This window comes from Dermacentor andersoni, chromosome 7 (assembly GCF_023375885.2).
Source record: "Dermacentor andersoni chromosome 7, qqDerAnde1_hic_scaffold, whole genome shotgun sequence".
Taxonomy (NCBI): Eukaryota; Metazoa; Arthropoda; class Arachnida; order Ixodida; family Ixodidae; genus Dermacentor; species Dermacentor andersoni.
In genome coordinates, this window is record NC_092820.1 from 167,815,198 (window position 1) to 167,831,202 (window position 16,005).

The 16,005-nt window shown below is 48.1% G+C and overlaps 2 protein-coding genes across 3 annotated transcripts in view; both read left to right on the forward strand.

Annotated features, from left to right (window-relative positions):
• Nucleotides 1–7,060, forward strand: part of Vps13B (vacuolar protein sorting 13B) — a 144,544-nt gene extending 137,484 nt beyond the window's left edge. For both annotated transcript variants that reach the window (XM_050180286.3, XM_055071753.2), the window contains exons 56-59: nt 1,331–1,489; nt 2,658–2,860; nt 4,661–4,804; nt 6,408–7,060. In XM_050180286.3, the coding sequence (XP_050036243.2) occupies nt 1,331–1,489; nt 2,658–2,860; nt 4,661–4,804; nt 6,408–6,641 (740 nt within the window). In that variant the 3' untranslated portion in view covers nt 6,642–7,060. The remainder of the gene's footprint in view (nt 1–1,330; nt 1,490–2,657; nt 2,861–4,660; nt 4,805–6,407) is intronic.
• A 6,851-nt stretch (nt 7,061–13,911) lies between these two features.
• LOC126533075 (uncharacterized) overlaps nt 13,912–16,005 on the forward strand; it is a 35,765-nt gene continuing 33,671 nt past the window's right edge. The window contains exon 1 of the mRNA XM_055071754.1: nt 13,912–13,932. Coding sequence (XP_054927729.1) covers nt 13,927–13,932 — 6 coding nt within the window. The 5' untranslated portion in view covers nt 13,912–13,926. The remainder of the gene's footprint in view (nt 13,933–16,005) is intronic.

The following is a 16,005-nucleotide window of genomic DNA, read 5'->3' on the forward strand; positions in this document are numbered from 1 at the left end:
AGACAGACAATGAACTTTTATTGAGGTCCTGAGGGACTAGCCGGCAGAGTTTGGCGTATCTGCCCAGTCGGCTTTTTGCCAAGCAAAGTAGGCCAGTCCCACAGTGTAACAGTAAGCCAGGCTGATGCTAGAGATGATGTGAAGTTCAGTGTTTGACGGAAGCCTGTCTGGTCGGGATGAAACATGGTTAAAAGGTAAACAAAAACCCGGGGCACTTCGCCGACCAAATAAAGATTTAAAAGAAAAGAAGACGTTTCGTCTCCCACACGGGAGCCTTGTTCACAGGTAAAATAAACAAAGGTGTTCGAGCAGCTCGCTTAAATAGTCTTGAACACGTGACACAGGCAGTGCGCATACACTGACAGCAGATTGCCATCGCTCCTGTTCAGAGTGTGTGGCGTAGTCTGAATCGTGAGCGACTCAAGATAAAGGCATCAAGATAGCCCTTTTTCCCTGGCAAGGACACGTGCCTTCCCCCAGTCGATTGCGTGGCCGCTTGAAGTGGCATGCTCAGCCAAAGCACTGGATTTCACATTTTCTTTTTTAACGTCATAATTGCGCTGTTTAGGACGCCTTTCAAAGTCACCAGTTTCGCCAATGTACACGTAGTCGCAATCCGCGCATGGGACAACGTACACAACACCTGGGAGTTTCTCTTTTGGTAATTTGTTCTTAACATTGACGAGTGATTGCCGTAGTTTCTGGTTTGGAATGTGTGCCACTTGAACATTGTATGAACACAGAATACGGCTTAGAGCTTCACTTGTGGACGGGATATATGGTATTCCGGCGTGCTTTTGACTAGAGGCAGCATAGGGTAACTGCAGACGTGCCATTTGTCGTTCGACAGCATTCAAGAAAGAGCACGGGTAACCACAAAAGGGCTATCTCGACGCCTTTATCTTGAGTCGCTCATGATTCAGACTATGCGGCACACTCTGAACAGGAGCGATGGCAATCTGCCGTCAGTGTATGCGCGCTGCCTGTGTCACGTGTTCAAGACTATTTAAGCGAGCTGCTCGAGCACCTTTGTTTATTTTACCTGTGAACAAGGCTCTCTTGTGGGAGCCAAAACGTCTTTTTTTCTTTTAAATCTTTAGAGATGATGTAATCGAAACCACCTCAGTTCCAACAACAATACAGGTCACTACGTGTCACCCCACTCCCTTCCCGGTTGTGTTGCGCACTTGTATTTGCTTCATTCTTTTAGGTGAAACGTGTCTCAGTGGAATTCCAGCAGATTTCATGGAAGCTAACACTGTCTTTGACAATCATTATCAATTATTTATTTTTTAACTGACACTATAATTGTTTTCGTGGCAAAACGCAGGAGCTGTGGCAGGCATTGTGGATCACCCAATGCAAGCCCTGATTCATGAGGAGAGCCGAGGGCCGACTGGATTTGTCAAGGGCGTTGGTCGTGGCCTCATGGGAGCCGTAGCCAAGCCAATCAGCGGTGCTGCTGAACTTGTGGCTCAGACGGGAAAAGGTGCTCTTCTTCCTCACTTTGACTCACTCTATCCACTGTTATCGCTTCACTTCACTAAATTTTGGAGGTGGGCAAATGTAATCTTTTTCGAATACAAATCAAATACGAATAGCAACTATCAAATTTCGACTAGTCAAATGCAGACACGTATATTTACTGCAGGAGTATCTATTTTTATATAATTCGTTACGATGTTCGTACTGATTAGTGAAAAAAAAAAAAGACGGCTAACTATCAGGGTCAGTTTTAAACATACTATTTGTCATTGAATAATTACACCAACAACCTCTCAACGTCTTTAGAGTCTGGTTGCCAACCAGCTTTCCAAGAATTAATAGTATGACTATCTTTCCAATAACACTAAATAAACGGTTGCCAAAAAATGAAGAAACGACGTGGGATTGAAAAAACGAGAATGCTGCTGAAGGACTTGTGTGCCACAGACACGTGTAGTAGGACCCGTTGTAAAGAAACCTTCACTGGTTGTAGCATACAAGATAAAATTGCTACCTGATTAGACTACCATAAACACTAAATGACAGGCTACAGGCAAAAATGACAGGCTGTGATGTAGGCTTCAGCTGGGAAACCGTACATCGCAAAGCTTGCTATGGGCCCATTTTGTTTCTATATTGCTTCACAAAATATTGTTGTTTCACTTTTGATAATTTGCAATGTACTACTTTGTTTAACAGACAGAGAACAGTAATCACACTTTAACAGTTAGTTTCTGCAAAATATTTGGTTAGTTTCAAATATTCAAAAATACTAAATAGTTTCTTTTTGAACAAGAATAGTTAGTGTGTAATATTTGATTTGTTTGAAATTTTTAATATTCATCCACCCCTACTTAACTTACTTTGTTACGAGGGAAAAACCCACAAATTTACAGCTGATAAGTAGGCATCATCTCATCGTAAACTCATCGTGTCTTTGGTGTCCCAGAAACTTTTGTGAATAACTGGAACAGGCTGAAAGAACATGCTTTTGCAAGTCATTTTGTTGCATTCAACAGAAGTTCACTCATCTTTGTTTTACCACTAAAATTTTGTGTATATATTGCAATTTGGGATGCATTGCAATCGTGACATTGCGAAACATGGTAGTTCATCGTAATAATTTTTTATCACAGCACGTTTCACTCCCGTGGTCGCACTTTTCTTTGCAGGGATCCTGCAGGGTGCAGGCTGGGGTGATTTCACCCAGCGCAGACATGAGCCTCGGTTGTTGTCGTATGACAATGCACCCTTTTCGGAGGCAAGGGTTCGAAGAAAGATTCTGCCTGACCAAGAGCTGCTGCTGGTCTTGCATGTCCATCTGCTGTCTGAAGAGAGCACCAACCAGCCCTTGATTCTTGTGCTCACTCGGCAGGTAGGTCAGACAAACATAGTCGCACATCTGCCTGTGTTCTCATTGATTAACTGATTAATCACTCAATCGATTTTGATGTCCCAAAGTGGCTATGAGAGAGACCATAGTGGAATGTTTGGGATTTATTTAGACCACCTTGAACTCTTTAACATACACCCAAAGACCATTGATTGTCTGATTGATTGATTGATTGATTGATTGATTGATTGATTGATTGATTGATTGATTGATTGATTGATTGATTGATTGATTGATTGATTGATTGAAACATTCCAATGACACACCGGGGCCATGAGAGAGACTATAGTGGAGAGGCTTGAAATTAATTTTGACTGCCTTGAGCTCTTGAGATCAGCATGTGGGTTCCTTTTTTTAAATTTTATCTTCGTCGAAATGCAGCCACCTCTCCTATCAAATGAACCCATGACCTCGTGGCCGGACAGCAGCAGAGCACCAGCTTCTGTGGCAGTTTCTGTCCACATTAGAAAAAAGTATGCATAAACTAAAAAACGAGTAACGATGACTGACAGCTGCCTCTTGGTTATGTAGTCTGCTTCTCGAAGATTCTCTGTTTCACCTTGTAAGCGTGTCATTGACTGCTGCATGTGAACATACAGAGTTGCCTTTCTTTTTTGAAAGAATACTGACAGAAAAGCTTCCTCATTTTTATTCCTTTATTGGATAGCTGTCAACCCATTAATCATGCTATGGAGCCTTACTTCCTCTGGAGCGTAATAAACAATTAATTACATTACCTTTTAACAGCATCAGTTCAAAATGCTCATCAAATGCAACACAGCTTCAGGTGTGAAAAAGGATGCCATTCACATCGCTGAAACCTGCTGATGCGGCGATTCCATGGTACCAGAAATCACTGACCCACAAAACACACTATGGTCATGTTGCTGACAGCCTGGTCCCTTCAGCACTCAACAGAGGGAAAAGCAGGGGGGTATTCTGTAAGAGTCCACCTAGGTGACTGTCCATTTCGGCCGCTGCTGATTGAATGCAGCTGTACGAGTGAGGAGGAGACAAGACAAGCGGTCCTAGCCAATCAGCAGCGGCCGAAATGGACAGTCCACTAGGTGGACTCTTACAGAATATCCCCCCAGGTTTTCATGCATTTCCAAGAGAAGCACACAATCAGAAGGGCAGAAGCATTTGATGACACAGTCGTACGGCCTTCAACCTCCATGCTGTGCTTACTGGCATGCTCTGTGGTTCTTTGTAATACCAGATGACTGCTAGTTCCGCTTTCAGTGGCGTAAATAGCATCCTCTTTCACGTCCAAAGCCATGCTGCACTTGGCGCATGTTTTTAATGGGTCGTATAAAAGATGCTGTAATTATTTATTTGTGGTGCTCTCAAGAAATTTAAGTCAGCAGCTACCTAAATAAGCAAGAAAAGCAGGACACTAAATTTTCATGTCAGCTGCCAGACCTCATGCGTTGAACAAATCTTCATGGGTCCTGCAGTTAATAACATATGGGAGTGTACCAAACACGCTTCACATCTTTGTGTTCGATTATTCGTGCCAGAGCTTTGACATAAAGCATTTGAACTTGTTGTAGTGCAGAGTTAAGTATTGTGGTTCTGAGAAATCAAATTTAAAAGTTGGTGTGCTGTAACTCGTAGCTTAATTAACAGCATAGTTTGCAAGTTTATTGGTAATGGCACTGTCACCATATTTAGGTACTCTTCTTCAGTTTAGCTGATATCAAAATGACTAGAAGGACTGCTCTCAGCCTTTCACTGTTCTAGTTTCTGCATATAAATGTGCTTTGTGTTTTTCTTTTGCAGTGTCTCTGTCTGCTGAGCAAGAGTGATGGCACACTCGAACGGTGCTTCTCCCTGGCTGAGCTTTTGTGCACTGGTCCACCCAGTGATCCCGCATGCGTGGTCCTCGACCATGGTCCACCGCAGTCAGGAATGCTACTGGAAGAGGTTAGAGAAGGAGTGTGCTTGCTTGTCTGCCATGACTAGTTGACATGCACCAAGGCTAGTTACAGTTGTGTGGTCCAATCTTATAGTCAAGGAGAGGGAAAAAAATCCGACAGATGCGAAGTCTCGGCTACATTTCATTAGCTTTGAATGGAATGCGTACTGTGTGCACAAGGTGGAATGTGTAACTATGTGTCACTGTTAGCACACATGTTGCATGTGAGTAAATGTAATGACAGAACTAAGCTTACTCTACCAGTAATCATGTGCCAGAGGAGAGAGCTATGAATATACTGGGTACCTAATTTCGTGGTGGTAAGTGACAGATGCTATAGCACTGTACGTGTTCAAACCAATTGTAACCAGTGCAGAGGTGCCTCATCTGTGCCACAATGATTGTATTCCCAATCTGCTTAAAATCTTTAATACTGTGCTTTTTATTTTTCCTATTTCTGGACTATACCAAAACCGCAGGGCAAACTACTCAAAATGTGTGTGCATGTGTGTGCGCGTGCTTATATGGGAGACAATGTTTCAGGCTTGACCATTGTGCATATAAGCTGTGGAAGGAAGTCTGCCTTAGGCCATACAAAGCTTATCAAAGGGTGCTTTCTCACATGGCTAGGAAAGTGCCTGGCTTTGGATTGGTAGCCGACTTCCTCTTTTTTGTCAGACTTAGCCACTAATGGGTGCCAAGGAGGACTTAAACGAAGATGAAGGATAGAATGAGTGAACTGCCTATAAGCACCTCTCTTTTGCACGTTGTAGCTCTTGGCTGTGATTGCAATATGCAGTGTCAGGATATAAAAGTTGAACCTTGATTTAACGAATGTGGATACAGTCGAACCCACTCATAACAATCTTCAAGTGCCAAGGAAATACCATTGTTATAAACGAATTTTGTTGTAACCAGGTTGCGCAAAAAAAATTTAGACAGAAGGAAGCACAGACAAATCCACTTATAGCATTACCCGTTTTAACAATACTCGAAGGTAACAATGTGCAACTGCCCCACCCTGAACTTTTGTGGGTGTTCTATGGTAGAATAGACCACTTACTTCAATGTTCCCATGCCGTATTATTGGCTATAAAAGTTAAACATGGCTACTGGGTGTCTGCGCCTAAAAGAAAGGGATGAGGAAATTCAGGGAAAAATGAATGCGAGCTGCTTCATTTCCTCCAGTTTCGTGCCAGGACATGGTTAATTGGACATCGCAGGGAGATGCCTTTGTCCTGCAGTGGACATAAAATAGGCGGATCATGATGATGATTATGAGTAGGTTTGAGCGTATAACAAGTTATCGAAAATATATATATATATATATATATATATATATATATTATTTCTCACCAACAGCATGTAATGAATATATGCTTATAACACATATTACATGTAACAAAGGTATTTTCATGTCGGATACAACTTTGTTAAAATGAGCTTTGACTATTTATTCTTGAGAGCTCGGCTCCTATGCCAATCACACCATATTGGCACTAATAATGTATATGCAATATAGACTGACCATTACACTAAGAAGCTTGAGAAAAATCCAACAGGAAGTGGTTGAAAGCAGCAACGTCATGACTCGTGTTTGTTTCATCGCAGATGGCGAGCCGAGCCAGGGTGCGAGTTGCGGAGTATGTGACACACACATCGTCATACTCTGTGCCGCCATCGGCACAGGAGTGCGGTGACTGCAACACGCTGCAAAGTGCACCCGGTGTTGCCTACCAATTCCGCCTTGCGCAGCCAGCTATGAGGCCTCTGTTTCTAGCCCGCTTCCATGAGGTCCAGAGGGCGACATTGGGCAAAGGCTTTCACAGCTTTCTCCACACATAGCCATAACCCAATGCTCGCCCTTACCATGGAGAAAACATAATCTAATTTAATGGGATAAGCTTCCTACAATACGGAAAAGGCAATGTGTACAGTATTTCCACAGTAGTACACATGTTAGTTTTGCTGTTCAGTGGAAGTACAGGAAGCGATACAAATCCACTTCCCATCAATGCCTACCAGTGATTATACACTGTTCAATTTTACTAGATATAAAGCATTTAAGTGACCTATGGATAAACTATATTTTCTGGAGTTTGTAATCGCACAAATTGTACCTAGTCAACCAAAGTTACAATATTCTGTGCCTGGAGCATTTTTCATAACTTAATACGACCATTCCAAGCCCTGCTATTGAAAGCGGCAATGTACATAGGTATTTTTTTTATAAATGGTGCAATAAATTGAGTGTTCAATGCGTTTGCAACTTTAAATTTTCTGTTGTGCTATGCGAAGCAAATGAATTGTGAACACTTTGTGAAATGAATTTATTAACTGGATATGATAACTATATGTGATAGGATTTAACTCGGGCATAACTATGTTACATGTGATGATGTTGTCCCATCATCTCGATCACTGCTGGCTACGCTGTTGTTAGCCTGAAAAAAAGAAACAAACAGTGACATGTTAATTGTTAACATACTGGCAAATGATTATTTAAGATACAGTTATGTTACAGCTGAAGTTGCATTTATTTAGTTTTTTTTTTTCCCTGTAACGGAATTAGAATACATCAGTCACCCAACATGTGACAATGTCACAGTAAAGGACCACAGTGTCGCAGAACCAGTTTTGTGGGGAAAAAATTGGAGTTTTGCTTTTTCACTGGAAAGTATTCGGTGGCTGAAATAAAGTGGGAGATGCATTTTGATGTCGCCACCCACACATACAAACTTTGTCACTCAAGTTTGTAATGGCACTTCATGGTATGGTCCCAGAATAACTTTTTACTCCACCACATGTGTGTATACAGTTACATTTACTGTTTTCACATTGTGAGAACTAAAAGAAGGTAATATATAAGTACCAGCACAGTAAATAAGACTACTTGAGATTATTGCGCAGAATTTGTGGTGTGGGCAAGGCTGAAGAAAGCGAAAGCCTCTTGCAACATTCATAGCAGCCGCGACCGTAAGACAGAGCAGGAACAGCGCCAAATTCATAGTGAAGCGACTGGCTCCCACTGAGTTTTTGCTGCATGGTCATTATCATACTCCAGACATTCAGGAGATATGGCCTCCAAGACTATGTGCGGTGTTTTTACAATTTCAGAGGCCATGAGCTAAACACAGAGCTAAATATAGACATGTGACTGTTCTTCCTTGTATCGATATTAAAGCAAAGCTTTCATTACAACCTCCCCTCCCCCCCCAGACTTTCCTGACCGTGGCTGCTGGGTACTTTTGCTGTCATGCCCGGTAGCTCACACGTGAAAAAGTTTAATTATGTGCCTGGTGCTGGGATCGAACCTCAGCCCCCAGCGCAACAGCCATTAAGCCACAATCGCACATGTGCTTCTCTCATGCCAACGCCGATGAGCTATTTGAGATTATTGTCATTTGTTGATTATGATCATGATTTCCATACTTCGGCAGATACCCACAATGAGGGATTGGCCAAGAGGTGGGCGGCACATTTACAATAAATAATAAAAGATGAGGGAATACGAGCCAATATAAGAGCAGTCACATTGCGTACCACGAGTGCACGAGAGCAGATGGGCACACATGTCAGTTTCCTTTACACCAAATACACAGGAATAAAGTGGGCAAGTTTATAGCATTTAATTACCCACGCCACAAAAGCTTTATTTTGCATATATTACAAACTGTACATTGGGTCTCTAATTTCTTTACACTCCTGTTGGTCACTGAATTGATTGCTCTTACCACTGTGATGTACTGGCTGCCACTTTCCTGGCTAGGCGTTGTCACATCTGAAAGGAGAGATGATATAAGCCTGCTGAAACCAACAACCACACTTGGTTGTTGGATGTACCGTCGACCCGCATGTCTGCACACCGCAGTGGGTGTGGAGAACTATACGGACGACATACCTGTGCCATTTGCACAGTGGTCATAGAGACCAGGTGCAACCACTAAAAGAGATTAAGGACCCATGTGCTCAGGTTCGACCGGAGGTAATCAAAAGAGCTCAAACACTAACACTGAGGGCCCTAAAGAGGGTTAAAGATTTTGTTCAAGGTCACTTACGAAGGACAGGAGGGCTTGTCGGCATAGGCGGGCGACCTAGGGACAGGAAAATGTGGCAACGTGCATGGTAAGTTTTATTTCATTTGAGAGTGTTGATTTGACACCATAGAAATAAGCCTATTTTTTGAGGTTGATTGTATATATTCTCACTTACGAAAGATGTAAATGTGGTTCCTTCTTGAAGGAGCCACATTTATTGAAACAGAGCTTTCATAAGCGAGAAACTGAGGTAAATGTACATAATTGGCACCGACACCGTCAAGCTACGGTACCAGTTATGGTACGGCCTCCAAGATTGCTTTTTTACATTGTGTGCATTACGTAAGATTTTAACTGTGCATAAACTTTGCGACCCTTTCAGTGACCTATTTACTCGTATAAAACAAACTAAAATATTATAAAAGAGTTAAATATGAGTACTACAGTCACCACCTTTGGCAGAGGGATACCAAATCCTGCTGATGCATTTGTAACTGTTCTTTACTTTCAATTATTCCTTATTTATTTAAAGGGCCCCCCACCAAGCCTGTACACCATTTTGAGCTGACAAGCACAGTGCATACAATATAACGATCATGTCTGCTAAGTTTTGCAACCCTACCTGCCACGAAAAGAGCTTAAATTTCAAACCAAGCGCCCTTTGTCCTCACGGATGCTGCCAGCCGGAGAGTCAACGTACATAGCGCAAGTGCAACGTCGTACCACAGAACACCTATACAAACTTCGTATGGCAGTCGTACATGGCAGTGCTGTGACGTCACTCATAGTGACACGTTACATGGAAAATTATCCGAGGCAACAGCAGTTATTTGTGTGATCTGCTGCTTGAATTGACAAATTGAAGTTTAGAGAAATAATAAAACACACAAACGGAATCTCTGCGTGTCTTTCTTTTACTTCGTACTGTAGCAAGGGAGATGCACTTCCATTTCGTCTGCTTGTTCCCACGTCGTGCAGTCGCGCGCGCCTAGAGCGAAACTATGTCATTTTCTACCGTGTTCCAGATGCGATCATGCTCTCTCTGTGATCCGCTTGTGTCTGCATCAGTGTTCGTGTAGCACCAACTTATACAGCTATAGTCAGGTGTTCTCGTGCACAGCGCGCAAAATCGTGCCTTGCGCAAAACGAGACAAACACTGTGATGGTGCGTCCACTGACCTCGTCGCAACGAAGCCGGCGGCGTCTATTGGCGGCGAGGAGTTACGGAGTCGCCATCTATCGGAAGCGCCTCGCTGGCGTAGTATGAGGGATCACGCGGCGCGCTCCTCATAGGTTTTGCTGTCAGCGCTCACTGAAAACACCGCGCGGGAGCTCTCCCGGACATTTCTGTAAGTACTTTCGAAACGAGAAAAGTTTTTTTTTACTGTCTAAATAATAATCTTGGGCAAACTGAAAGCACAGAATCGTTTGCAGACGCTATCTATTTGCCGAATACGTACAGTGAACGCCACTGCGCGCGGTCGCCGCGATGGAGTCTCCCGAACCGGCTTCTTGCGTGAAAGGTAGGTAAACGCTGAGAGCAAACTATGTGAGATATGTTCTTATAGTGTTTGTATAACTAAATGGAGCGTAATAGAATGAAGCCTCAATGCAGCGATCGCACAGGTTCGTAGCGACCGACTGCGCGTCTGCATGCTTGTCCGCGCACTGTTTCGCTTTCGCCGCGTGCGCGTTTTCGCACTGTGCCATGATCTTTAGGCCGCAGAATATAAGCATTTGACAGTATACAAGCAACCATTGTTGCGTGGGCGCTATCAGAGCTGTTCAAAAATAATTTCATTGTAGAGACTTCGACGCCTACACGGGGACTGTGATGTGCCGTCGCGACGATTCAATAATTTTTTTTTTTTTTTTGAAGTTCTTGGACGTTTCAATATTATTTCTCGAGTTGCGTCGCACTGTATGTTTATCGTTGTTCTCAGCGTGCGATTGCCCGCTGCTTCTTTTTTTGTAATCCAGGGCGTTAATTCATAACACAAACATGACCACATGCCATGCTTTTTTTTTAATGTGCTTCTTACCGCTCTCTTTCCACTACATCGACAAGTTCATAGACCAAACCGCCATGACATTAGTCGGGCAGCGGACTCGAGCGAGCGTCTCAGTGCGCATTTTCCGCACATCGCAGTCCCGGCGCCATAGCAGAAATTTTCCTCGCGTCTGTGCTTGTTGCATACCCGAGTTGTAGCCGATGGCTGTCTGTCGGTTTTATGTTTAGCGAGCCAAGCTTCACGCAGCTTTTTGTCCTGCGGCTACGTATGGTAAGGCTGACACTGGGCTCCATTGCGTACTTCCGGCACTGCGGCACCGAGCAGTAGCCTACCATGTTGCGCGCTTTCAAAGGCAGCCGCTACCTAATGTAGTGCTTCCAATCGTTGTAAAGGAGACACTCGACGCGGGAAATTCTCGCCACTAAATGAGGACCGCGGCGTACGAGGGAATTTAAACTCTCGTTTTCAGCTCGCTTCGGCGCTCCCGAAGCAGCCGACGCGGCCGCTATGTCCACGTGATGCCTCGGACGTCACGCCGACGGTGGTGCCAGCGTTTCCAGTGGTGGAGCTCGAGGCCAATAGCAGCGAAACTTCCCATTGGCTGCAATGACGTGACGAGCGCGCCTCGTGACGCTGGCTCTCGCACGGAGCAGAACGGGCGAAACGGTACACCGAGATCGAGAGGTATTACATGAGGGGGAAGGCATCACTGTGTATATGTGACCCTTGCTCTCTTCTCGGAAGCCTCTGTTATATCAGAGCGTCGTTGCAAGCTCTCGCCTAGCTGCGTTCTAACTTCGCCTCAGCCAAATCAAAACGCATCAAACGTCTCAACGCGCTCGCTTGCCCGCGAGGAGTCAACTCGAAGAACCGCTCAGCGGCGTTCAATTGAGCATCAATGCTTTCGCATTCACAACTCACAAGAAGTACTTATACTCCGTTGCATGCATAGCAGCCAGCGCTGTGGAGGCTAGAGAGGCTTCTTGCAGTGGCTTCGTTCGCACTAGGATTTAGTTCGATGTTGTTTTGACCGCAGTTGTGCGCAACTGTTTTATTGCGATATAAATTATATGGACACTCCAGGCGCATTTCTGCCGTCGCCGTGAGGATCCGTATGAGTGAAAGCGTGTGGGGGTGAGCCAGCGAACGTGCCTCGCCCACCACAGCGACCACCAGTCGCTATCTCGACGGAGCTGCCAGGTGTCTCGAAGAACCGTTCCCCAACATGTGCCCTACAGCAGACGGCAGCCTCTCTCCTCCAAGAGAGACTTGGGGACCACTTTCACATCTTCGTCGATGGATCCGTGATACCGGAGACGGACTCATCCACAGCAGCCTGCATTGCACCGGCCCTACAAAAGAGCAAGCTGTGCCGTCTCCCGGTACATGCAAGCTCTACCGCAGCAGAGCTAGCAGGACTCCACCTTGCTGTGGACCTACTCGCAAAGGAGTTACCAGCGACCCCGGCAGCCATCTTCTGCGACTCCAAGGTGGCGCTGCTCTGCCTGCAGAGCCCTGACAAGGCTAGCCTTGGGGTTGCGCTGCTCTCTTCAAGGCTGACGGCCCTTCAGGACGCAGGATGCTCACTATCCCTGCATTGGCTACCGGCACACGTGGGGATCCCGGGCAATGAAGAGGCGGACACTCTTGCAAAGAGTGCCCACCACTCAAGCGTCCCCCTCAGCCCTGCTGTAACGGCCGCAGACTTCTCGAGACAGGCTGCGCCGGCACATCATCGCCTGCCACCCGGACAAATGGGTATCCCTGGACCGGCCTCCACGGCGTCTTCCACAGCACGGCCTCCTACGAAGGCATGTCTCGTTGTTGCTCCGACTGCGAGTCGGCTGCTACTGGACGGCAGCCCGCCGGCACCGCCTTGGGAAAGCCACTTCGCCAGTCTGTGCCTCCTGCGGTGAACCAGAGACTCTGGAGCACCTCCTGCTGGCCTATCCTGCTCACTTGTAGCACCGCACTTCTGCAGGAGTTCCACCGCCTGGGGCTCCCATGTTCACGACAGGAATGTATCCTCTTCCCGTGTTGTAATCAGCTACCAGCCTTCCTAAGTGTCGTCGAGTACCTCGACTCGTCGGGGCTCTCGGCGAGACTATAGGAAATTTCTACAAAGATGGATAGCCTATAACGGCCATCCCACCACCGCGGGCGTCCTGATCCGCCACAACTTCGCTTCTGCTGGGCCACCTCCTATACTGTCTACCACCAGCCTACTCCGGTCGACCCCAATGGGCCCTCCCGGCCGGGCTGCTCTGATGTTGCTAGGACGACCCTCTACCTTTCTCCCTCCTACCCTCTCTCTCATTTACTCCCATCTCCCCCACCCTGCTGGCGCTGAGCCGTGCTCCCGCATGGGTTGCAGAAGATAGTGCTAGCCTTTCCAGTTTTCCCCACAAGAACCACATCTCTCTCAACCTCTCGTGTCCGAGCGAGGAACGCGGCCCGGATGCGTGCCCTCTCCTGTGGCGCGCGAGGCTGCACGTGAGGCGAGAGAGGGTGATAGTGATAGTGATCTAAAGAAAGAAAAGACGCTTGATTCTGCAACCCGTGAGGGGGCACGGCAAAACGTCGTCAGGGGAGAGGGAGTGGGAAGTGAAAGATGATAGAGAAAGAGGGAGGAGGTGGCCTAATAGAATCCACTATGCGCGACAGGTGGCAGTCCTCAGTGAAGTGGCCAGCGTTGTAGCGGGCGCTCACAGGGTGTCTGTTACAGTGGAATTTATAAACTCCCGCTGGCTTCGCAGTGAAGAGAGCTGGGGACACACCGGGAACAGCATGTCAGTCCCTGTGGCCGCTGTAAGGCCGTGGCGTCTGTAAGTACTGATTACTATGGAGCGTTCGTGTTCCAAGGATAGGCAGGCACAGAGAAGGTGCTCCAGAGTCTCGGGGTCCCCGCACCTCTTGCAGGCAGGTGACGTGGCGCGGTACTTGGCGTACAGCCGGGCCGCAGTCCAGGTGCAGCCAGTCCGCAAGCGCAGGAGCGTGGAATGTTTTCTTCTGGAGAGGCCGTTCTCTGGAAGCGACTTGCAATTGGGGGCCCTGCCGCTAGCCACTCGGGGGTCCGGGTGAATGGCGGTGAGCACACCGTATCCGATATCTTGCGTAGTAGGTATCCGCCTCCTCGTTACCGGCTACCTCGACATGTGAGGGCAGCCAGTGGAAGCTAGGATATTGAGATCCCGGTGTTGGCTAGAGCCGTTAACTTGGCAAGCAGCAGCATCCCTGTAAGTCCTGCCCACCGTGGGTTGACGAGGGCCTGGAGCGCTGGCTTAGAGCCGCACGTACACCGCCGCTACTGGCTGCTGGGGAGGATGCTCAGCAAGGAGGTCGGCAGCCAGGTGCAGCCCCGCATGCTCAGCTGCAGTAGAACTCGCTGTAAACGGGAGCCGGCACTGCCTGTGACAGGCGAGAGCTGGAACTGTGCACGCCGCTGCTGCCAACCCGCTGGGGAGGACTGAACCGTCCGTAAACACCAGCAGGTGTCCTTCCAACTCCTCCTGGAGCTTGCAGGGCTGCGGCTGGTGCACTCCGCTTGGCTATCCCCTTGAAGGAGAGGTGCACGTCCGGAGGTCGGTGATCGGGAGGAGGAAGAGCGACTGCCACATGTAGGTGGGGAACTGTCGCCTCATACTGCCCATACGTGAAGCCGGCAGTCTCAGGAGCCGGGCTAGGAGAGCTTGGCCGTCTGGTGCGCAATGTGGCCTGTCAATATGCCCCAGTCCCCGCTGCAACATGAGCAGTGACAGAGGCCATTCGCCGGCCTCAGCAAGTGTTGTGGTGATCTTGGAGTGCCTTGGAAGTCCCAGGACATTTCTGATGGCCGTCCTGTGCAGGGGCTCTAGTTGTCCTTTCCTGGCATGCGTCAGGGAAACCAGTCGCAGGGTGTACAACAAGGGCGATGTTGCTGCAGCCTTGTTCAGGCGCAGGGCCCACTTGGTGAAGCATCCTCGGGCTCGTTGCAGGTGTCGGCCCACGGCTGCATGTACTCGGCGCACCTTGGCGCTGAGGGCCCTAGTAGCCGGGATGCACATCAGCTGGTGGTCTGTGGTGAGGTCAAGGTACGTCGCAGTCTGTTTTCACGGAAGGGGGTCGGTGCCGATTCTCAACTGGTGGACGCTGAGGCGGGAGGCGGCCCTTGGGTGTACCAGTAGGGCCTCCTCCGTCTTTGCAGGAGAGACAGTTAGGCCGATGCTCCCGAGGAATGTTGTCACCGCGTCCAGGGCCCACTGCAGTGATCTCCGGACAGCTGGAAGGCACCGCCTTGGTCGTCGGACCCAGAGTGCAACATCATCGGCGTATGGAGCACTGTGTGTGGTACCGGCTGCCTCCTGGTAGTGCGGCTCGCAGACCTGCCAGTGCTGCACTGAACATGAACGGGCTCAGCACCGATCCCTGCGGCACGCCGGTGGCGATGACTCGAGGGGCGCTGAGCGCCTGGCGCACTCATACTCGGAACATTCTTCCCACCAGGAAGGCAGAGACAAAGCGCCTGAGGCTGCCAGTGATACCGAGGATATCTAAGGAGGCCTCGATGACCACGTGGGGCAGGCTGTCAAAGGCACTCTGCACGTCAAGTAGGACGAAAGGGGCCACGTCACCGCTGTTCTTTGCATCCTCCAGTATGGCCACGACGTCGGCGATGGAGTGAGGGAGGAGGGGCGTCCTTCTCCGGTGGCTGCTACGGTGCCTCGTTGTCATCCTCGCCCGCCGCTCCGCACAGAGTGGAGACAACCGCGGCGTCTACTACGGCGTAGCCACATACGCGAATCGCGGACGCCGTAGTAGACGCCTTTGACGGACGCCTTAGGGACTCATTGCCGGCGCTCGTGTGTCTTGAAAGCGATCTGCAAGGTGGCTAAAGTGCGCGCCCGCGCGGGCCTCATCTTCAAAGCGATCTGCGATGTTTGCAGAGTGCGCGTAGTGCCGGTAGCTTCGTATGCGCTGTGCTTTCGACGTTTCGTTCGCGCTGAAGCGAGACATGCGTGAAAGTCAATTCACCTGCTGCTGCCGCGATTTCTCAATCCAGAATTTTCACAGCGAGTTTCCGCGCTCATCGAGCGAGATGTGTTTATGTGACTACCTGTGTGCGCGTGACACCGTGCTGGTTAATTTAGTTTGAAACACGTTGACGGGATAGTCGGTTTGAAT